Source organism: Fomitiporia mediterranea (assembly GCF_000271605.1).
Source record: "Fomitiporia mediterranea MF3/22 unplaced genomic scaffold FOMMEscaffold_15, whole genome shotgun sequence".
Lineage (NCBI taxonomy): Eukaryota > Fungi > Basidiomycota > Agaricomycetes > Hymenochaetales > Hymenochaetaceae > Fomitiporia > Fomitiporia mediterranea.
In genome coordinates, this window is record NW_006760400.1 from 925,608 (window position 1) to 948,558 (window position 22,951).

General features: G+C 47.8%; 7 protein-coding genes across 7 annotated transcripts; 5 read left to right on the forward strand and 2 right to left on the reverse strand.

The window, feature by feature from the left end:
* Positions 1-3,706: 3,706 nt before the first annotated feature.
* Positions 3,707-7,739, reverse strand: FOMMEDRAFT_113790 (ClpP/crotonase). Its single transcript, XM_007271004.1, has 10 exons — positions 7,330-7,739; positions 7,026-7,055; positions 6,701-6,969; positions 6,248-6,304; positions 5,276-5,529; positions 4,927-4,961; positions 4,699-4,766; positions 4,238-4,445; positions 4,009-4,032; positions 3,707-3,939 (listed from the first exon to the last, which is right to left on the reverse strand). Exons 3-10 carry the CDS (start codon positions 6,901-6,903, stop codon positions 3,901-3,903), a joined length of 888 nt encoding a protein of 295 aa, XP_007271066.1. The 5' UTR covers positions 6,904-6,969; positions 7,026-7,055; positions 7,330-7,739; the 3' UTR covers positions 3,707-3,900.
* A 22-nt stretch (positions 7,740-7,761) lies between these two features.
* FOMMEDRAFT_161456 (uncharacterized protein) lies at positions 7,762-7,984 on the forward strand (the record flags this gene model as incomplete). Its single annotated transcript, XM_007271005.1, has 2 exons — positions 7,762-7,857; positions 7,922-7,984. The coding sequence occupies 2 exons, from the start codon at positions 7,762-7,764 to the stop codon at positions 7,982-7,984; spliced, it is 159 nt and encodes a 52-aa protein (XP_007271067.1).
* A 312-nt stretch (positions 7,985-8,296) lies between these two features.
* On the reverse strand, positions 8,297-9,774 carry FOMMEDRAFT_161457 (uncharacterized protein; the record flags this gene model as incomplete). The annotated part of the gene is made up of 7 exons (XM_007271006.1): positions 8,297-8,339; positions 8,413-8,513; positions 8,567-8,651; positions 8,719-8,846; positions 9,146-9,381; positions 9,458-9,496; positions 9,549-9,774. The coding sequence occupies 7 exons, from the start codon at positions 9,772-9,774 to the stop codon at positions 8,297-8,299; spliced, it is 858 nt and encodes a 285-aa protein (XP_007271068.1).
* A 23-nt stretch (positions 9,775-9,797) lies between these two features.
* On the forward strand, positions 9,798-10,323 carry FOMMEDRAFT_161458 (uncharacterized protein; the record flags this gene model as incomplete). The annotated part of the gene is made up of 2 exons (XM_007271007.1): positions 9,798-10,132; positions 10,182-10,323. 2 exons carry the CDS (start codon positions 9,798-9,800, stop codon positions 10,321-10,323), a joined length of 477 nt encoding a protein of 158 aa, XP_007271069.1.
* Positions 10,324-10,760: 437 nt separating this feature from the next.
* Positions 10,761-11,219, forward strand: FOMMEDRAFT_161459 (uncharacterized protein; the record flags this gene model as incomplete). Its single annotated transcript, XM_007271008.1, has 1 exon — positions 10,761-11,219. One exon carries the CDS (start codon positions 10,761-10,763, stop codon positions 11,217-11,219), a length of 459 nt encoding a protein of 152 aa, XP_007271070.1.
* Positions 11,220-12,255: 1,036 nt separating this feature from the next.
* On the forward strand, positions 12,256-16,785 carry FOMMEDRAFT_161461 (uncharacterized protein; the record flags this gene model as incomplete). Its single annotated transcript, XM_007271009.1, has 4 exons — positions 12,256-12,488; positions 13,329-13,425; positions 13,490-16,462; positions 16,519-16,785. 4 exons carry the CDS (start codon positions 12,256-12,258, stop codon positions 16,783-16,785), a joined length of 3,570 nt encoding a protein of 1,189 aa, XP_007271071.1.
* Positions 16,786-17,064: 279 nt separating this feature from the next.
* FOMMEDRAFT_161462 (uncharacterized protein) lies at positions 17,065-18,621 on the forward strand (the record flags this gene model as incomplete). The annotated part of the gene is made up of 2 exons (XM_007271010.1): positions 17,065-18,051; positions 18,139-18,621. 2 exons carry the CDS (start codon positions 17,065-17,067, stop codon positions 18,619-18,621), a joined length of 1,470 nt encoding a protein of 489 aa, XP_007271072.1.
* Positions 18,622-22,951: the final 4,330 nt, after the last annotated feature.

The following is a 22,951-nucleotide window of genomic DNA, read 5'->3' on the forward strand; positions in this document are numbered from 1 at the left end:
CGATGATTACATAATCTAAGCGACTTGCTTAATATTTATTATACTATTGTAATGTGCACATTACATTCTAGTACTATATATTTATTAAGTTTATAACCTCTCAAACAGAGTTTCTAGATATTATAAACATTAATAGAACTTTTATACAAATTATAAGTATAGAAAAACCTCTTTATTATATTGTATATTAGATACAAACCTTTTTCTTCAAGTATAATACTATTACAGTGCTTTTATTCTCTATATATAACTAATAAAATGTATATACCCTTTATATAAGACTATTATAATACATTTACCATATTATATTAATGAATAATACTCATAGAGCTTTTATAAGAGTATATAAGACTTGCTTTTACTTTATAATAGAGTTAAATACTTATAATTACAATAAAACTGATAAGTAATGTGTATTTTATTATATAAGATCTATAAAGCTATATAAGAAAACAGACTTTTTCCTGACGCATGCCTCGTAGTTCATGGACTTTTGCAGGAGACACGGTCCGCCCTCAATACCGAGGCCGTTGCACATCTAGAGCATTCGAATGTCACGCTTTCAAGTTATTGACGTCCGATGAAGCCGACGCCAAGTACTTTCAGCATGGCGTTCATGAGGTGGCGCGAAGACTTAGCAAATAATTATGACTTTGTCCGTCCGGAATGGCACGTGACGTGTTTCCTTTGACGGCGGCTGCTCATCTTCTTTGTCCAACTCCGACTTCGAAGTGGACATCCGTCATGCGAGGATCTTGAGAAATGGTCCCTGAAACGTATGCATGTCGGTCGACTATTCTTGCGGGAACCTTCAAGACTACTGTCGATCACCTCCACTCAGTTTTATGATGGACACCTGCTGAGCCCTGATCGCTCTGTCCAAAAGTCTAGCCTTCCCTTGTCTTTACTGGCGATCATACTTCTCCTTCAACTGAGCCAACAACTATTCTGGACACGTCTTCGAGCCATACATATCTCCGAAGCGAAGAAAAGTGACATCGCCAGGAGGATCTTCGCACAAAACGCGTGGAGGCAACGTTGATGCGAAAAATAATATTGGAATTGATTTGGAGTACAATTAACTAACCCATGTTTACTGGCCTTCTTAGAATTGAAATGCTACACATCAACCATGGTCGCTTGAGAATAATGCTATTATTGGCATCTAACTCACCTACAGTTTCGGCCGACCGACTTAATGACACCCGACTGACGGCGAACCGGCCAGCAAGTTCAAGCCAACGTTGCCGTCCACATAGTGACATATCCACTATTCGCATGAAGCGCGTGTAAATTGTCTCGTTGTGGTGGCTTTTGGTCTACGTGCATGCCTGAACTGTTCTCTTCACTTATTTTGGTTGCATCCCTAATTCTTGCTAATGAGTTGTGATGCAGCTCGCTACTAGCGTCGATGGTTGCGACGATCGCCATGTGGGATCACTTTACGAATGGATCTTCAAGTCGAACGAGGTCGGCGCATCTGCTTCTGATATTCTTTCAGTGGGATATTGACGTAGGAGGCGTCCTCTTGCTGCGTGCAGACCAAAACCATTGGGGTAAATGTGGCAAAAAGCTCTGCACACGTTAATAGTGGTAATGGAGATGGGTGCGGATGGTAGTTTGACTTCAAACGGACATTACACGCCAACAATTGACAATATAGATCCTTCCCATGGATGGTAACATCTAACTTCTCAGGCTTTTCTTGGACCGAATTGGATTCTATGTTGCGGCCGGGCTGATCGCACATGTATTCAGTATAGACCTAAAAGCATTTCCCGACAAGGGAGAGTCTTTACATCCGGCCAGTACGAAAGAAGCCCGCAGCAATCTTGCGACTGGATGGCTGTGACCGGCGCATCATAACACTCCTACTGACCGCTACTGACTTCACAAGGTTCGAAGTCCGCTCATCTTCTCTATTCATTCTAAAACCAAGGATCAATCTTGGTGTGAATCTCCCAAGGCCTTGGTCGACAACGCGCATCTCCACGAAGTCCCAAAGGATGTCTCCGCGGTTGGCCTACTCAGGTACATACACTGATCGAGCAAGAATTCGAGGGCCGGTGCTAGGAAGCAGTTAACCCCAAACGACAAGTCAGTGAAGTTGAAGCAAAGCAGCTCGATCCGCCCTTTCATCGGAGTCGAGGTACAAGTTCCAGCCTTTGTATCCGGTTCCTGAGAGCCCAGAAGTTCTTCTCTTCTGGTCTAGTTCAATATGATGTCTGTTGTACTTGCTCACCGTCTGTCGCCGCCACAATCAAGGTTTTAGAACGAAAGTGGATGCGGGATGGAAGTTGATGGAGATCTAGTCCTCCGGCTATCCGTGGATCGACTGACCCGATCTCGTCCGGCATCGGCATCTGGATGTATGGAAGCTACTCAGCGGTGAGTTTCGCTTTCAAATTCTAATGTTGTGGTCACGTTCTTCTTACAATGAATACCTTCACTGGGACTCAGTGTATTCAATCATGTGCAATGACTATCCCGAGCTAGCCGATTAATCTGTACTTCGAATATTTCCTCCCCCCTTCCTCCCTGCTGCGTTCGTTTCGATTTCTGCGAAGAAGCTTAAGGTGGTACATCGAGATTGATCGTTCTCGGATAAAACACATAGCTTGATTGGTTGAAAGCTGTCCAGATGGAATGCTGATTGGTTACTCAGATCTTGTCTGTCATATCAACCAGATATACGAGCGAAGTGGTGCTCAGCTTAACAAGCAGCGATCATATCTTATCGACCATGCCAACTGTAACCCGGCTCAAAGAGAAACGAATTACCGGAGGAGGATATGAACCACACTATCCTTACCTGGGCTCTATGATTGTATCCTGAAATCACCAAGTTCATCATTAATAATGGATCTGCGGACCGGTTCCGTGGACGCCCTGACTGCAGAAAGGCGAAGTGAGATGAAGCGCCAAGAAGCAGCAAGATTTAATTCCCCCTTCATATCTCTCCGGAGCATATTTAAATGAAACGATGGGAAGAAGATACACGTCATTCCGTACGTACGCTGACCCGGGAGAAGGGCGGGAACACACAAAGACAAGCCAAAATCCTATACTTAGATCGGGGTTACTTACTTCATCACCACCTACATCAGCGGCTTTTATCATCTCAATTCAACCTACAGTTTTGCAGAGATACGCACATCAAAGATTGCAATCGGGCGTGTTATTGCAGCCCTTCAATCTCCCTTTGCTTCTTTTTCCCTATTCCATTTCCCCCGTTTGAAAGGAACGCAAGAAAAGGAAGGCAGAGGGCAGAGGCCGAAGACGGAAGTTTCCATTGCGAGGAAAACAAAGCTAGGTAAAGTCTAAAGCCTGACTAGCGGTAGCGGGCTTAGCCCATACTTGAGATATTGCCTTTCTGTTCCTGGGCCTTAAGATGTATTTTACATTTAATTTGCGGTGTCTAATAAAGCTTGCCGACCGGCTGACAGTCCGGTCATAGCGGTTTGCATGTTTGTGGACCCGTGTGACCCGCCGAAAGTACGATTAACCCGTTATTGTATTCGTGTACCATCGCAGTCAAAGAATGCTAAGTCGGTTTGATCGATGAACGGACGCATATACATGAGGCGCTCGTATGGAAAATAGGACAGGGGACTAGGGGCTGAGGTCTCGGGACAGGAAGGCGAGTGGGGCCGGTACAAGTCCACGCACATGCGTGAGAAACGTGTTTTCTGTTGTTTTGACTTTCACCACATGTTGGATGATAAGTCAGAAAAGAGATAAGCTAGTGAGGAAGATACGTAGATGTCATGCTTTGTGGCTGTCACATCATATCATATCATATCGCTATCTCGATGAGGGTTTGTGTTGTACATCCGGGTGTATTCAAAGGGTTCAATGGGTACGCCGTACATACTTTACTTGTGTAAAGGGCCGAGTTGATTATAGCTTTGCGGGATTGGACCACTTAGGCTTGCGTTTCTGATGACAAGGTTGATAGAACAATGAGAATACTGTTCTTGGAGTTCACACGCCACGGGGGAAACTCACCTCGCTGAACGCCCTAAGGCCTTCCTATATTCCAAGAAAGAGCAAACACAAGAAAGAATCAGCAAGATCAATCACACACGGAACATGGATCAACGGCAATGTAAACTGTAAATAATCCCGGCCGAATGTCCTTCTTCCTCTGCCGGAATGACGACATCGACATACGACGCGACTTCGCGCAAGTTCCGGAGAGTTCTCTTCTGAGAATCGGAAACATACATGTACATACCTTTATGTTCTCTCCAGCATAATGACGCACACTCTCAGCGGAGAGTGCGTGTTTGACCATAGCTTCATCGACGTCACCGTGCTGCCATGCGAGAATTATTCCGCGCTTGGTACTTTGCACAGCGTCGGGCGAGCAGTCACGGATGATCGCATTTGCCCAGTTAAGAGCCTCTGGTATTATTTGCTCCTTCGGTACGATCTTGTTAACACTTTCGATGGTGATTCGTCCGCCCATCCGGTAAGCCGATTTCGTATTTCGTTTCACGTATCATGGCATGGATAATCGGAATGACGACGTCGGGACAAGGAAAGCGAGACGGAAACCAGATAAGCATCAAAGCCAATTATTAGCTCGGAGATCGTCTCAGATAGGAACATTGCACAAAAGGATATTGCAATAGATAGAAATGGAGAAATACTTAAACGGGAGGAGAGTAGAAAAAAGAAAGGAATAATACGCACAAGCCGAAACGGGAATATGCTTCCTGAGCCGTGACCGTCCGGCCGAATAACATCATCTCGGAGGCAAGCTAGCCGGATGGGTGCACCGAGTTTGGTAAACGGAGCACAAAAGAGCGTGACGTCAGCACGGACGCGTGATTCAAAACACAGGACAAAAACGGGTATGCAAATGTTGTGGCGAATTCTAGTGTTCAGAATGACACGCATCAATATAGTAAAAGAACTCACCTGACGACCAGCTGTAGCAACGAGGCGCGGAATGCCTACATAAAGACGAAGGGACAATCAGTGTTCGTGAAGATTGCGGTTTCGAAAATACAGAAGGCCAGGATTAAGGGGTCAAACGAACGAAGTTGTTGAACTGTTCTCCTTCAGACAAATTTGACACACTTTCGTGATCATGCCTCCTCGAGCAATCACCGCGGAGCTATGAATCAGTCTGGAGCATATAACATGCAAGCGGTAACCAAGAAGGAAAAAGGTAGTAACAAAGTACGAGAAAAGATATGAACTCCGGACTCCAACATCGGAAATATGTAGAAGGAAGTGACGAAAGTCAGAAAGAAGCATTACGTACCCCCAGCAGCAGGGACTACGCCAACCTTGACCTCTGGTAGTCCAAAGGTAGCATCGTCCGCTGCGATCACAAGGTCGCAATTCAAAAGCATCTCTACCCCACCGCCGAAAGCGCCGCCGACTACCGCGGCGATGAGAGGCTTGCATGAGGCCGTGCGACGCGAAATGGCTCCGAATCCATGAGTCAAGGCTACGATCCCTTCAGGGCTGTGTCGATTCGTTTTTACATTGGAATCGGACGTCTCCTTCTCCCAACTAACGTAAGGATCAAACCGAGAATGTTGTACATCAGTTGTGCGATGCAAGTCCCCGTTGACCCCGTCAGGTTCCAGAAGATTTCAAGAAGTCAAGGATGATTTAGTTAATCATGATTGTGATACACGAGCAGTGTATGCATACGGCACAGTATCCACGGAAAGAATTATACCCGTGTTGTGTGAAATGTGCAATGATAATGTTTGAATGTGAGGATCATAGGTGAGAGCAGGCGGCGGGTGGCGCGAACACATGTTGTGTCGGATATTGTTATCATGGCCAAATATACGGTTCGGTACAAACGGCACATATAGCAAGGCCGATTCACCAAGGGAAGGTTGCGGGAAGCAATATAGTACAGAATGAGGGTCCGACAGCATGCATGCACCGCGCGTAAAAGGGTACCAAAGCCACAGTCGTGTGTTGGGGAAATTCGTACGCAATAGACCGTCATAGAGCCAAATTCCATGACCCACAGAGCCAGCGATAAGAAGGATGGAAGCCTAAGTCAGTAAAGCAGTTCACAAAATCACACATGAAGTTCGCCGTGCTGTTCATGCTTCGCAACATCTCTTTGCTTCCGAACTTTTAGAGGTGGCCTCGGCGGGCGCTCCGTGACAGGTCATCGAAGTCATCGAAGTCATCGAAGCCATGCCAAAACGGAATTAAACCACTTCGTGCAAGTCGGAAGACGGGAGAAGAAACGAGTCGAACTCACGCTTTTAGGTCGGCACCTGCACAAAAGACACGGCCGTTGCCTGTAATAATCGCAACCCTAGATAGTAGAAAGAAAAGGTATTCAGCTTTACATTATATGAAAGAATAATTGTGCGGTGAACTAATAGTAAGCGAATTCCGGATAAAATGCAACTTTATAGGACAATGTATCGTCATGGAACTGTGGTGAGCATTTAACACGATCTAGTCGCGACATGTCAAGGGATAAACTCTGGGATTGCGGAGTTTCTTTTTCTTTAGAGCCCGTCAGAAAATATTGATAATGTCTATGTGACGTCGTGTTCCTTTGCGCAGTACAATTTGCAAAGAAAACGCGAATCCCGCGATCGCAGATATACATAAAACAAAGGCGACCGAAAGTCGATTTTTCATGTTTGAGGTGCCAAGACCCGTCTAACAATGTTCGTTAAAACGGAAATAACAAAGTACTCACCAAAGACTAGGCTGGGCATCAAACCAAGCGAGAGTTCGTCCGATGTCCGCTTCAAGTGTCGGCGACATTGCATTCCGTGCAGCTGGGCGATTGAGCGTTAGTTGCATAACGTGTTCCGCGGGAAAAGCAACAATCAGCTCATGTGAAGTTGTCGGCGGAGGTGGCTCAAAAGCCAATGTCATAACAGGTTTGTTGGAGGACATCTGGCTCGTTTATTTGTTTGATGATTGATTGACTGACTGAATGGCGGACTGCTGGATCGTTTGAACCTGACGATTGGTGTACGTGAGTGATTCAGCGGCGTGTTCTTCCGTGACGAACTTACGATTTATGTGTATGATCGAGACGAAGGTTCCTGTGTCGGAGATATCAAAGCGTCAGCGACGGAGTCCATCATTACCGAAAAATTCGGATGCATAGTGAAGCCGACCGGGCTCTCAACCCGCCGAGCGCAATAAAATAAGAAGCTCAAGAACTAACAAGAAAACAGGGGACCAGGACAATATAAACACACAGTACACGTCACAAAAACGTGCCTAACAACAATATTAAAATAATTCTTTGTCCCGATTGACGTGAAAATCCCGATCAAGCAGAAAAATCGCACGTCAACAAAGTGGATGACGCACGTGTAAATGATCGTACTAATCTCCCTGACTTGTTCACTTTGGAAGTTCCTGAAACTCGGTTTAAGTCTCCACCTCAGCGCTTGCCTCTGGTCCAGAGCTGGACGAGACTTTTAATTGGTCTGTCTTGTTAATTACACTGGTCCCTTAGTCAGTTATCGAGGTTTTCGGGTCTCTTGAGTATATTGATATTCCCTTGTTTCGTGTTGTAGCACTTAACGGGTACCGAGGTTCAATTGAGCGGCAGGTTAATAAGCAACAAGCGGGCGGGAGACGGAAGATCTGTTGAAAGAGGATCGGCGGCAGGCGACGCGAAAAATGATTAAAAAATATGAGCGCCTCGAAGCCTAAGGCGTAGTAGTGCACCCGGCGACACAGAGATAAATTAGTCGCTATGCAGCAGGTCTTTCGACCTCTTCGTTTCGAAATAAAGATATGCCATCCGGAGATGGGTTGCAAAGCAAGTTCATGATATTTTGGCGAAGCGAGCCGGGTTCGCATGGCAGCGAAGCAGAAATGGAGCGTGTTATGGTTAATGAGTTCGAGAAAGATCAAACTGAGAGAGGACTGGACTCACATGTATGGTAAGCGACAGAGGAAAAGGACAAGCAAACGCGAGCTTGTGATCGATGAGGCAAGACTAATCGTCGAGGATTAGAGATGCTGGCAAAGATATCGGAATTCAACCGAATCGATGTGACGTCGGCAGGAGGTGCGGTAGTACTTGAAAGAAAGGAAGGGGTGCGGGGAAAAAAGAAAAACAAGGTGATCGATTGCGGGGAAGAATTAGACTTGGGAGAGTAATCGTGGTCACGGACGCGGACCGTCGCGGCGCCGTTGTCGGCAGTCGCACGCAGCTATCTAGCCGACGCCACTGCACAAGAAAATCGCGGTTCTTCATTTTTCCATCTCCTTCATGTGTGCAATCTGCCCTGGTTTCAACTGCCTACACAGCCTGTTTTCCCATCTTTCACCTTCTTTCGCCCTTTGCCATCGCATGCTCTCTTTGTGGACTGTGAGATTGATACCAGGAACAGAGAAAAGAAATAAGCTGCGTCACGCGATCGAGCGTTGGTCACGGCGCACATGCAGCCGTACTGGTAATCTTGAATTTCCTTGTTGGTCATTCCGAAACGTGCGGATGGGTTAGCAGCTGCTGGTATAGGTGGCGTCTCCATTTTACAAGACTAAGAAAGTTGCTGAGGCAGTTTCTCCATTCCTCATTTCACCACGAGTTTACGGTTCGGACCCTCGGAGTGGGAACCGGATCCTCGGCTCTCTCGTCCGTGCTTGCGTCCATGTCCGCATGGGCAAGTTCAAAGAGACTGAGCAGGACACAAAGGCAAGCAATGGAAAAGAGCTAATAGGCGCGAGATAGAACGCGCATTGAACTCAGTCGTTCCCAGAGCATCCCACGCTATTGAACAGTACCATGGTAAGTCTGTGGATCTTGGTGGTGTCCACGGCACTTCTTCCGACTCGAGGGCTGAATGAGTGAGAGTGGAATGGAACTTGCTGCCCTTTGCACGGGGGCGATGAGGCGATATGCACACTAATAAGGATGTTGGCCAGTGCACAATATCATGCATGAAATAATTGTAAGTATTATGGACACACATCGAGGGAAGCTGAAAGCAGTAACTTTAGAAGTAGCAATAAGAGACAGAGCTGGAGAGGATAGAGTGACAGGGAAATAAGGTGTGAATACATGAGCAATATTAAGATTAGATGAATCTCTTCTCTTCTGCTAATTCTGTTCCGACTCCAGGTGGCAATGGTACAACAGTGAGGAACAACAAGGAAAAATAGACAAGGTTACATAGCGGAGGCGAATATCGGAAACCGGAAGACCGCGCGGAAGAGTACGGGCTTCGGGATTAGCAGCGCGACGGCATCGAATAGGCGCACCAGTGCGGGTATTGGCTGTAGGGTATGTCGAAGACGCGGAACGATTTGTACAATGCATGGTGAAGGACGAAAGCCGAGTGGCGATGGAGAGTGAACAAAAACGAGATGACTGAGCAGGTGCGGTGTAGCAAAGTGGAAAACAATGACCTAGTATGAATGAGCACGAAGAGTGTCAGACAAGTCCTCCTCCCAACACTACGACAAAAGGAAAGGAGACACGCACAAGAAACAATCGGGCAACCGGACAGCACGATCAAGAAAACTGCATGAGGGCAACCATCGCAGTCTCTATCCTATCTATCCCTTGAATGGACAGTTCGAAGCATGCGAATTGCGGTATCCACAATGGCAACATTGTGCAGTGGACTGGTCAACCAGCTGGCTGGTCGTGGCATCAGGGACGGCGCTGTTGACAAGCGTTACAGATGCTAGCGGCAATGGAGATGCATGTGTGGAGCCACGGCAGAAGATGTCATCGGCATCCCAGGAGGTGGGTGCAGGGGTACTGCAGTTGCAGGACACGGCGGTGGAGCAGACCATGTTGAGCAGGAGGCAGGTGACGAATGCACAGCGTACGGGTACGGTTGAGAGTCGAGGACGACGGGTGCAAAAGCGAGAGCACAAGTGAGTCAAGCGACGACGAATACGAGGATGGGGAGAAATCCGGCTCACCTGACGGGTCTTTATATGTTTTTGTGTTCTGGCAGCGAGCTAGTCTGAATGATGCTTGTGCTGAGTCTCCGATGCAGTTGACGAAAAGAAACGCGCCAGATTCAATTTCAGATCCAAGATTGTTCATACACGGGCGAGCTCCCCGGGGTCCCAAGGGTTGCCGGCCCCCGGATAGCTCGAAAGGCCTCCGACCGGATGTTTCCCGGCTCTTGGCCCGACACGGAAGGTCAGCTCCCCTTCAGGAAGTTTTCCAAATCTGTCCTTATTGATGATAGTTGTCGTGTCGCAAATGAATCCGTCCATTCTGTATGCGGGGAAACGCTGCGAAGCTCGGGTGTCGACGCGGTCTTACGGCTCGCTTTCATGCATGCAAGATTCCGCATCGCATCGCACTCCCGCCTTACTTCTCGACCATAAGGTTTGCGGAAGTGGGCAAGTTGACGAAAGCTGACAAAAATATAAACACACACACAATAATACGAATGCACGCATGCACGCCCATCCTTCGTTTCACACAGGCTGTGTTCCTGAATCCCTGAGAGTCGGCACACACACCATCTCTGACGTCGCATTCTTTCTTCTCTACCGTAACCTTGTTCTCCCCGCCCCCGGCTATCGGTGCACAGCGTAACGTAACCTCCGCAGAAATATGTTGCTTGTAAATAATGCCCTAATCTGGCGCCCACTCTGAGTACTCATCGCAGATCGGGGTTGTCCCGAGTGCTCGTCTTCTGGGACATCCCAGTTGTTTGGCGGCGCGCCGCGTTCAATTCATTCTGTCGCGTTGCCGCCGCGAGGGAGTGCATTGAATCAAAACACTCGAAATGCATAGAATAGGATTGATAGAATACACAATGGGTACCATAGCCGCTGCATCCGCGAATGGAGACAAAGCATCATTGCATCAATCACTCGTCCAATTAGCCAGCTTCAGCGAATACGTCCAACGATCCAGTCAGACAATACCTACGTCGTCATTTTTACGCACTTCCACCAGTCTCGCCGCGCTCGCGCTCACTGCCTTCTTTTTCCATCCACTCTCGGCGAAATCAAGACCATTTGCCGCGATGACGGCAACGCTAGTTGTTGATAAATTTACACACCAGAATATACGCATCTCCATGCACACTATATCAGTTCCGCAGCCCCTTGTTCTGAAATCACTCTCCTTCGCCGACTTCGGCGAATACATTATTCTATACCTTCCCCCCTTCATCGACTCTCAAGCGCTGTTTCCCGAAGTTAGAAGACGCCCTGGAATAAGATGCACAAACACGCCGCCGAATTTAACGCAAGAAGGCACCCTCCTCTGACTGAAAAGGATTCGCAGCTTCTGTCGCTCCATACTCTCCCATTCTCTTGCTCTTTGAAAAGTGGCACGGAAGCTTACTCCGTAGCAACTTCTTGGCTTTTGCCGAACAGCATAAGCAAGAGTGAGTCTTGTGCACCGTGACGGGTGCGATTCACCGTGTAAGAAGACTTGATCCAAGTGCCCAGCCGCGCTTCGTCGTGGAAATGATATTTATTTTGGTTATGCCAACGCACAAGACGGTCTTCAGTCGGTGTTTTGCTACGTCTCGAGCCATCGAACAATTCACAGTAAAAGGCAACGAAGACCATGTGCCAAGCGATCATCGGAAATCACTTCCAGGCTGAGACGATAAAGAAGTTGGCCCACCAGGAACCACTACAGTAGTATGTTGTTGTTGAATCTATGGCACACCGCTAAGGAACGGTTGCTTATGTGATCTGGACCGACTCCCGGACCAAGATTTAGTGGTTCCCGAAGCGAAGAGAAGCTCCGACGGACAGCGGGATCAGACAGCGGAAGGATCGACTGAGGACCAACGACAAGCCTTGTTCAAGAGTAAAGTCGGCATGAGCGGCATCGCGATAAACGACTTATTTGGCAATATTGTAACAAGAAATCATGAAACCGGGGTCATTGACTGCGGGTGAATTTCACTTGTTGCACATTCATATTGACTTGCGTTCTGTGATGCACGTCGTTTAAGCAAATACGAAGGCCCAGACGGTCTCGGCACGGACTAGAATCAAGCGTACGTGCGTTGCAGTCGGACAGATAACAGCTTGTGTTTGGCATTGAGGCATGACCTGAGAGGGCTGGGACATGCGGGACGCCCGACGTTTCCTACAGTGAGCATCTCCATGCGCATTAACACTGTTCGGTGTTCTGCAAGCGCTCGATATGCTTCCTTCATTGGCTTGGAGGAATTATCCGTGATGTGTCGTTCCATTTCCATGCTAGTTGAGTTTCATCGTGCTTTGAAAAGATATTGATGGGCTGGTTTTATATTTGCAGTGAGTCGTTGTATGCGGGTCTTGCAAATGCCGATCAAATTTTCAGCCGGTGAAGCATCGAATGTGAATAAATTGACGTCGGACATCCTCGATGCCGTGCAGTGTCAGGCTAATGTAGTTTCTACCTTATCGTCCTTTGAAGTCTCCGAGGGAGGACGCAATCCCGCGGCTTCTTCTGTGCCAGATAAGGTACCTTCGAATAAGTTCTTCCTACTTCTGAATGCAGTTATAGCAGCGTTGTTCATGCCCAGCCACCTCGAGTAAGCGAATGGAGGACACATGCTTACGGAACCTTTAACGGCAACTGAATAACTTCTTAATTGACGACTAGGTGACGGACTTTACCGTTCGTCGATTGCGGAATTGGCGGAATTAAACGACAAATGCATGTCTTGGTGAGAGTCGAACGATAGATCCTTTTTTTGGTAGTAGAAAAGATGATTAAGATCATGCGAGCGTCATCTACCAGGAGCATTCTGAAAGCGATACATCGTGCACGTTTATCGGACTTCTTTGACGCACATCGTCTCTAGTGTCTTCTTGCCCTGCATCTCACTCAAATCTTCCGATTGAGCGGATAATTGGAGATCCATTCCATTTGAATGTGACGCGGGCCGCCCGGTCTAGCGCCTATTCCATAGCAATAGACGAGACAGTAATCCGTCGACCAGTGACCGAGCCTTTGGTGGCCGCGGGCAATTCAGCCCAAGTTTGAAGGCACGCAGCGCCATTTCAATCCACCCTTCTTGCCAAAGAGCTTTGGGACAGGTCTCGAGATCTCCCGCCCATCATAACGTAATTTATCCAGGCATTCAAAATCTCACAAGAATAGAAGTATGGTTTAGCCACTATACTGTAACCGTTGTTGCCTTTGCACATAAGGATGTATAACTTCCCAAGCGGAGAACAAGACGTTCCTTAATTGTTTTGCTCAAGTGACACCCCAATGAACAGAGTCATGGACAAGTGCTCTTCTGGAGTGGTCTAGATGGTGAGTTGTCAATGTCATGATGGTAATGGTAACTTCGATGGTCCATACTCCCCTGTCCGCCGTCGATTTTACTACGGGATGAGAGAATTTGGTATGCTTCGTTTTTGAGGTCGAACTTCTATGCGTCTTCGAACCCCTTAATCATGTCCGAGGTGAACTTTGAACGGAGAACGGTACAGTCCATCGGACATATGAAGTCTCGCACGGTTCATTGACTGCAGAGCTACAAGCGTAACGAAAAGTTCAGCGCAGCGAAAAAAAATTTCAAAGAGAACCGACATAGTTGCAGAAAATCCAAGCATGTGTGACCTGCGCGAGTCAGTGCGACTGCAGAAGGGTCACGTGCGTCGCGATGGCCTATCGTGGGAAAGTCGAAAGACGCGTCTCATACCAAACCTCTGCCACTCACTCATCGACGGCAAGGACACCGGCTCCACTTTCTCTTTTCCTGCTTACAAGATGAACAGGCGACGCTCAGCTCGACTTAGATCTTCCTTGGATAACTCCTTTCAGATCCCACTGGCGGTGAATAGTACTGTAAACAATCTATTGCTAGATGACGACGCGCTCGAACATGACTTCTTTGACGGGATGGACTACACGCTTAGCACCCCTGTTCCCGTGAAAGCTCCTTTTTCAGACTACTCTCCTAAGAAGCTAAAGCCGTACCAAGAAGTGTCGGGTGCGACTCGGTCTGAACAAGAGAACTTTGAGCATAGCTATGATTATGCAGAGGAGGAGCGGGAAGTAGATATGGGTAATACGCCTACAAACGAAGAAACGCCACGCCGTAAACACACGCACGATCCAGCTGACCGCGAAACGACGCCAACTCACCGAACACACGGAAGTAAGCGCAGTCATACGCGCACAGTCATAGCTTTATCCTCGCCTGCTCCTGTAATTGCTAGCCCCGTCGCGAGCGAAGATTTCCTCACAAGTCCGAATGAAAGTAATAGCCGCACTGCTGCCGTCTACAGTCTGCGTCGCCGCACAAGGTCCCCGTCTGCAACGCCCAAGCCAAGACGTGGTCGTCATACAGCTTCTTCAGCACAGCCTTCTTTACACTCTACGCCCGTCGGCGCCACTCCGAGTTCTTCCACGTCCCGGTCCGACAGACCTCAATTACTTGCAGAATGTCGAGAACCCGAAGCTCATATGTTGCACCACAAACATGCGCCTTCCGCGCGCCAGCGCTCTGATTCTCCCTTGCAATCCGAATCAGATATGGGAATTGTGTTGACGCAAACAACCCTTGCAAGTAAGCTCAGCGACGATCCGCGCTTGCCGGAAAAGAGACTGAGTGTGTCTCCCGGACCTTCACGCGTCAGGCGTCTTAACTCCTCGCAGAGAAGACATTCGCGATCACGCACTCGGAGTACAAGTCCGTTACCATTCTCACGTGTCGGTCACGATGCCGTTATGTTGCCTATCCAGGAAGAAGATGAGGATTTGCAAGCCAGGGACGAGCAACTGCCGATCTCGAAGTCTCAGCAGGGTTCCGGGCCCTCTGCTCCGGCAGGGAAGGAGATGATGATGACAAAGGAACGGAGGGTGCAGAGGAGTAAGTATAGAAACACCCGAGCGGAGAATGACCAGGTAGTGGATACGAATGCTTCAAGTTCGTCAGGTGCGGGCGCAGGACGGTCAAAACGAGAAGTACCATTGTCTCCCAAAAGCGCGGCGAAACGTAGTGGTGACAACTTGGCTTCCCAACCTGCTCCGAAGAAGAGGAAGACGGGAAAAATCGCTCAGTGTCCGAGTTCCATACCGCCTAAAGAAGGAAGATTACGAGTATCGCCTGGTCAACGGAGTCCTGTTGACGAGACCACTACACATTACTCGACTGCGGAGTTGCCGATGGACAGCATACAGGTCATTACTGATGCAGAGACGAACATGCCGTATAAACTACCGGTTGCTTCCGAGCTTAATTTACGACCGCCTTCAGTACCCCTGTCTGCGTGTCCTTCACCTGAACTCCACTCTGAACCTGCAACGGGCGATACTAGCAAGAATCTCGTTCATCACGAACTCAATGAAACAAATGAAGTTCAAGACTTTCTCTCGCGCTATGCAAAGAAGTACGGTACTTTGACTGAAGCTTCTGCAAACAATGTTCCGGTCAACCCAAGGCTGCCTTTGCCGCTTGCTTCAGCAGAAGGCAACATCCAACCTGATGTACCTTTAATTTCGAAGCGAGTATGGAAGGAAAACGCGTCCGCAGTTACTGTTCCGAAAGGCGAATGCTCTCGGACTAAAGTGACACAAGCCCCTGCGAATCCCGAGCTTAAAGGCAAATTGAAATCCAAAGCTTCTAATGTGACAAAAGGCACCAGAAATGTGATCTCCGGTACAGCCAAAGTGTCAAGTTCGTGTTCCGCTTCTGGCGCAAAACCTGTTGATAGTGGCGCTTCCAAAAAGACTCCAATCCAGGACACAATCGTTCTTAGTGATACACGAGGAGTGTCTGAGGTTCCCAACCCTCCTATGCTGGAAATGCCGGTGTCTCACGGAGTAGAAGCTAGTCCGCTTCCGGAACAGGCAATTAATCGAGGTACATCCAGGGGCTCTTTCAAGGTTAGATCAGAAGTGGCCGCCCAATGTCTCACGAGCGCCGGGAGGAATGCGGGAGTGGGCGAGACCGCGGATTCACAAATATCTGAGGTTTCTGTACCGGTCATAGCTCGTTCGGTTGCAACCGATCCTCTCACGGCGACCCCCGACTCAAGAACGTTAGAGGGAGGGGTAAAGCCGACTTCTGTTGTAGAAAAGAGAAGGACGGAACCGCCTAGCACGCATGGCCAGGGGCCGGTAGTGGTAGCTCCTCCGAAAAAGGTGCCTATCCGAAATGGAACAACACAAATGCACAAGAGGATGGGGAGCTCTGAACCGCGGACGGATGATATGTTCGCTCGGAAAAAACTTGATAATTATTTGCAGAAGGGAATAGACTTGACAGCACACTCGTCGCGACGCTTCGTCGATATGCCGGCACCAAAACCAAGCATTTCGACTAATCAACGCGAATCATATTCTCAGATGTCAAGGCAGGTTGGCTGGAATAGGGCACCATCTTCAAGTGCCATCGGTACTACACTCAGTGTTGGAGAATTTGTTGATCCCACCGTGTCTAATTATTTACGTCCTAGGACACGTGCGAAGAATCTACCTTCGGAGACGGGAGATCAGAAGCATACGCAAAGCATGCCTACAGATCTGGAATGCAGAGATCCTCCAAATGTAAGCCGTTCACTTTAGGTCGACCTTTCATAAATTAATTATGGCATCTCGTGTAGGGTAAAAAGCGTCGTGCTTCGCAACGAGACGCTTCAGAAACCCATGGCGAGGACGCCGCAGAACCGAACTTTCAAATACACGGCGATGTCGGTCAGGAAACAAATTGTACATTATCCGACTCCAGCCGCGGATGCACCGAAAATCCGCAGATGCAGGTAGCTGAGGATACTAGAAACAGGAGCACCAATTCTACAGGCGTCATCCTTGCAGAGCGTCTTGTCCATATTAGCCAAAGGATTATGGGCTCGTTCGGGTATTTCCAATAATATTTTCCACATTGACAACTTATTAACTGAAGATTTCTTTTTCCATATTTGCTGTGCATATTTTATTTCATTCCCGAAATACGATGATGTGCGAAATAACAAATGGATATTAATAACCTTATACGACGCCCCGTTTCATGCGATGCACAACGCGCGCATTGCCTCGCCACCTTGGCTACCCTTACCACCGATGCTCAATAATCTTCCGTCCTCGTCTTCATGTCCCTTATCCCGCGTTTGCCTACCAACATTGCACATGCCTGATTGACCCTCGTGTTCATGTCCGTTGCTGGATATGTCCTTTACGTTGTCCCTATTACTTCCTTTCGCAGGCTGCTGAACTCTCAACCTTGCACGGACGTCGCCGACTGCTCGCTAAAGGCTGAGAATATTCTCCACCAACCTGATTCAGGACTTGGCTCTTCAGAAGATGACCGCGGGCATGGCTCCGGGCTGGAACCTTCCACACGACATCCCTCAGAATTATCGCCTCGGAAAACCGACTTGCATCGTGTTCGTAATGACAATGAAGGCGCCTTCCATCGCGATAGCGATGCTGCTCGTGTCAATTCTGATTATCGTCCTCCCGATCAGATATTCGCGGATGATACCCATGAACAGACCAGTAATCCTGGGCCCAGCGCAGCTGATTTGCATGCGATCAAGGTTGCTGATTCCCTATTACTGTCCCCGCAGAAGGTGCAAAAGCATTCTGCTGATGAGGAATGTCGTAAGGAGGAAGGAGCTATTCTTGTGGATAATACGTTTAATGCATTGGCAACCGCAGGAAGTCGAAAGAAGATTAGACTGTCGAACAATGAGGGCGCTTTTGCCGCCGGCTCAGTGGTTTCTTCTAAATCTTCGCGATCGGACAAGACTCGGGATTTGATGTCATCACGGGTAAAAGCGGTCGGCACGAAGGACCGCGGACGACGCCTCGCTGCAAACGCAAGTGATGTGGTGATATCTGCTACAAGTGATCATGGAACCAAACATATCATCGAACTGCAGACCTTTGATAGGCCCCACACGGGTCACGCTGGAACGGAAGTCAGCGGGCCAGAAAAACCTTTGTGCGGCCTGACGGTACCAGTTGCGCCGACCTTTACAAATGATGCTCTATGCCAGCAACGGACATTAGCTGCGGCCGAAAGGCAGCGTGGACTGCACGAGAAGAAAGATGGGGGGAAGTCTCATTTGCTGAAGTCAGATGACCGACTTCCAGGTAACGATACAATCACGAGAGCATCAATGCCAGGTCGCCCAGTGAGTAAATTTTACGTCTTGTGTGCGATACAACCTATAGTTTGTTATCTACTTCCATGCTAATCCGGGATTGGACACTATTTCAAGACACATGAGCCACTGAAACCGACACTGCCTCGTCCGTTTCGGTTTGAGACGGATTTCCGACAAGCGAGCCGAGCCGAGTTTGAGGTGAAGCTCAGGGCTTGGGAGCAACGTGCGTCTAGGTCGTCTAGTGTTCATGACCAGGGTAAATCCCGCAAATCTTTGCCTGATTTCAAGGGTCTGCATGCTGCCCAAGAAGGGGCATTGTCCAACATGGCAGCTCGACGTCGCGAGCATGTTGCTCCGACTATACCTGTTTCGCCAAACTTCATAGTGGACACCCGATTGGCGGAACGGCGGAAATTTGAAGAAGCGCGACGAGAGCGAGAAAAAGAGGCCGATAGAGTGATGGAAGAGCAACAGCGTGCCAAAGAAATAGAAGAGGAACGCAAATGGCGGGAAGCTCGAAAGCGGACAGTGCCCCGAGCGAATGCGGTTCCCAAATGGTACGTGGAAAAGCCGAAACGTTCTACACAGAGTAGCTAGTGATGCAATACTCGTGTTTTAAACATGGAAGATACATATTCGTTTCAAGCTAGACGGAGTCAGGGTACACATAAACTACTTCGAGGACTCAGAAGAGTACGGAACTAAATTCTCATCTGTATCAAGAACGATCCGGAAGGAGATCAAGGCCGAAATCATCGGGAACATATGTTCACCAGAAAAGAAATATTGTCTTTGTCTTCTGATCTTTTCATTGCCTTGACTTAGTAGTTATTTTGCTTGGTTGGATTATGAGGCGACTGAGATAAACCAGTGCGCAATTCAAAGTATTGGTATACTTCCGACACCGCGGGAGTAAATCAAAGTGAGTTTGTAGAATAACAAACTAGGGTCGATCACAGTTACCCTGTCAGCAAATAAGGTCAAAGGAGGGGCGCCAGTAGATTAGATGTCTGTACCTGAATGTCAGCTTGTTTTAGCCTCGAAAATTGGTAACAGTTTCACTCCCCTGCTTGTTCTTTTTTCCCCTCCTTCCGCCAACACATCGGTGCATCGCCAAGGACTGCAGAGTTCAAGCACTGTAATTGTAGGTTGGAATTAATATATCTCTAGGCATGTAAATGGATGAATTGAGTGATCGGACAATCGGTTGTTCGTTAATTGTATGTTGCCCCGCAATCTGGACTCTAGAGCTGCGGGATCGGTTAACTTGCGAGATGCACTAGAATAACTAATAATACATCCACTACTTTTGAGGATGTTCTAGCTTGGTTTTTTTGGTACACATGGAGCTCCATGATATCGCACAATTAGTTACTCGGATTACTGGGTGTGTTCGGAAAAGAGACCGATTTTACCGCTTGGCGAAAAGTTGTAAAAAAAGGCATCAGGCTTAGCTGCATTACTTGTGGGTACAGTATTTTGGGCGCCGCAAGCGGGATGCCTTTTTGCCGCTTACTGGACAACGTATCGTAAGATAAGGATACCATTTAACAGTCGGTTAAAATAATAGACGGAACTAGTAAAATTATAGGGCTGACAACTGGAAATTTATGTACTCCCTCTAGTGATCCTGAATTCATGGAACACAAAGCGATGACAGATTGCAACTATATAGGAATGCTTCCTGTCAAATTATGTTACAGGGATTGGAAACCTATAGCAATCAAGAGGAACATTTGAGGACTCCATAGATGCTGTGGCGGTCCAGAAACACCCGATGCCGAACTTTGTATAGTTGAATAGGAAGAATCAGCTTATATTCGTGCGAGAGTTTATCCATGAGTAGGAACAGATTCGAATCGCGATAGCGAGCTAAAAGATCAAATTGGGCCTCCGTTCAGCGTCTGTTCCTTTCAAGCCACAATAACATGAAAGAGCCAATAGAATAGCTGTGCGGAGACATCGAGATCATCTTAAGTGTCCTAGAAGCGTTTCATCTCATAGATCCTAAAATTCATTTGGGCCAGATTGAAATTGCTTGATCAGACGCACCAATATTCGGAGAAGATCTCGGACGCTGACGCAGCTCTCAGACCAGGGCAAAATGCAGACTTAACGTTTAATATGTGTTTGTATCTCGTATATTGCGTATCACGTACCTTAAACATGTATAGGCAGATTTAACCGTAGGGAAGTTACACTAGCTAGTCATGTCGGGATTGAAGAGCTCCGAACCGGTCATAGGAAAGGGGGGGAAGGGGAAGAAAACGGTGTCGTGTCGAGTCGAGTTCCGAACGCATCATGGGAGATGGGAGACTGGCTTGCTGGCACTTTCCGCGACTAGTGCTAATAAGACAAGTTTTGACTAGGCAACGAAAGGTGGAAAGTTCCGTGCGCGTTCCGTACACACGCGTGGGTTTGTATAGGCAATTTGATTCGAACCCGAGATCGCGAAAGTTAGCTGACGGCAAGCGATAGGCTCCGTCGTCCCTGAGGATGTCCGAATGCAAGGACTGAATGAGAAGCATGAATTGAATCAGTCAGAAATTTGTTGGTTTTGAATGGTGGTCAATTACAGGAACTGAAGCCTGACATCCTAGCCGAAAAGAAAAAATAAGGTATAATTGTACGATCTGGGCTAACTAAAGTGCAGGGAAGTTCGTTAAAATCCGGATTTCAAGCATGAAGTCGAGAAATATACTCCAAGTCGTGTGATGTATAGTTCTTTACTTTCGATGTTCTATGCTTGATTTGTCCGTTCTACCGTCAAAAAGTAGGAAAACAAGGACACACAAAGACCCACCGACGATCCACTAAGAATGTTCAGATTAGGTGAAGATGACGCATGCCTCACAAAGAATCATTGCACCCGTGAATACTCCAGAACTGAATGCAACTTTTGACAATGACAATCGCTTCAAATTGGCAACATCTTCACATACTGAATGGCTAGGAACAGCGTTCTGTCAAACAATTCCAGGTGGTCTAATGCTATTCAAATATTTCGCCAAAAAGTTGGGAACAAGACAAGTGGCACGAACATTCGAATCAACCAAGCAATTCGACAAAATTAAGAGCCGAATTGGCGTTTCATCATTCAGAAGGAGACTTAAGTGCGAGAGAACCCTGACATCTCATATTCCTAGAAGCCGTTGTTGTATTTGATATTCCTGTACTGATGACGATAGTCGACAGGCTGAACTATTCCGGGACACTCTTGGGCACCCTCTTTGATGCTCACAGTCAGTTGACTTGCAGGATACACAGGTGTTCACGACATGGGATATGTTCCCCTGGTGACGTAACATGCCGAGAACCGACTTCCGTTACAAGCGAGTTTGTTGCCCTGCATCGGCGGAGGATTCTTCATAGCCTTGTTGAATAATGAGGAACAGATGAGTCGATTTCATTGCTCCGGACATTGTGGCACCGAGCGCTCCGTTGAAGAAGTCGGTCGATACAATATGTACAATAAGCTGGCCCTGTTCTACAAGAGCATATCGCAGTCTTCTTGCGTCGAATTGCTTTATTTGTTTAATGCGTTCACACTTATGTTTCCACCCAATTACAAGTTGCAGTTCCAGGGGTTCTTGACGGCAGGTCTGGTCGTTGTTCGATCGGAAGTTGGTGAATAATACGATACATGGTATCAACGGCGAACATCTGTCCATAACCGGCCGAAGACATTATAAGGATTACTTATGTCCATTGGGTCTAAATCAAGTAAATGTCGTCCGTGTCTGCCGGTACCACAACACAGTGTGTGAGTTCACAAATCGTTTATAACGCCTCGGTCCTAGTCGTCCGATACCACTCACACGCCAGAGACACGTCAGTTTGTCAGGATCAGCCATATAAACAATTCATACATAATGAATGCCGAACTAGGAAGTCATTCGTGCTATACAATGGATGAAATAACGAAGCGAACGGTTAAGGCCGTCCTTGCGGTCGGCGCGCAGTGTATCGTAAGAGGAGAAGGTTTGATGTTGCCTAGCAATTCACAGGGAATAGTGAATATGTGTACAACAGGACTAGAGACCTCACAGGCACTGCGCTTTCCCAAACATTTATTAGGACCAATGTCCAGGATAATGTCCAGGATAGTCTCGCCCCCTCGTGTTTGCGAAGGAAAAGAAGGGTTAGCATATGTCACAACCGGATGCTCCACGTTACTGGCCGTACGACGGACAGAAGATAGGATGATAGAGAGTATTATTCGGTGTCCTCTCTGCGGTAAAGCCCATGAGCAATAAAGAAACCTTCCCTGTATGTGAGTACTGCCCTCCGAAGTCCGAAGGCAAAGTAAGGCTTCCCGAAGCACAGGAACGCGGGTCGAATATATTCATCTTCTTGAGATGTCATTAGAAGGCCTCCTGTATGCCCGTCCGTTCGACTTCGCGGGAGCCGCAACAGAAAGGCTATGCTCAGGTAAACCAGCTGACTCTAGAGCAAAACACATGATTAGTTGAGAAGACAAGCCACAAAGAGGATCTAATCAAGATGATGAATGGTATTGAGACTGGGGTAACATGCCGTAAGTGAGCTGATAACCACCCGAGAAGAGAAGAATCCCAAGAACATATAAGCAAATGTGTTGGGAAGCGCCGAAGCATATTCCTCGTTGCGCGTAGAACGGACCCCAAGGCTATTGCGTAAAGGGGCGGCCGGTCACTATTGCCGCTTAAAACAGTCTCGCCAATTCTCCATCGCCCAAACCGTCAAGTTGGTTCAGCGGTAGATAGGACTGTTATCTGCAAGAATTCGGGGACACCGGTAGCCTGTGTATTTCGATCATTCCGAGTCGTGGATGAGGTCAGGCGGATCGGGCTTTTGGCTCGTGTTCTATTCTCGTGAGTAAACTAGCTTAGCTTGAGAACAGGCCCGAACTTTCGCATCATCTTAATTGTAGAAAAGTATACACCAG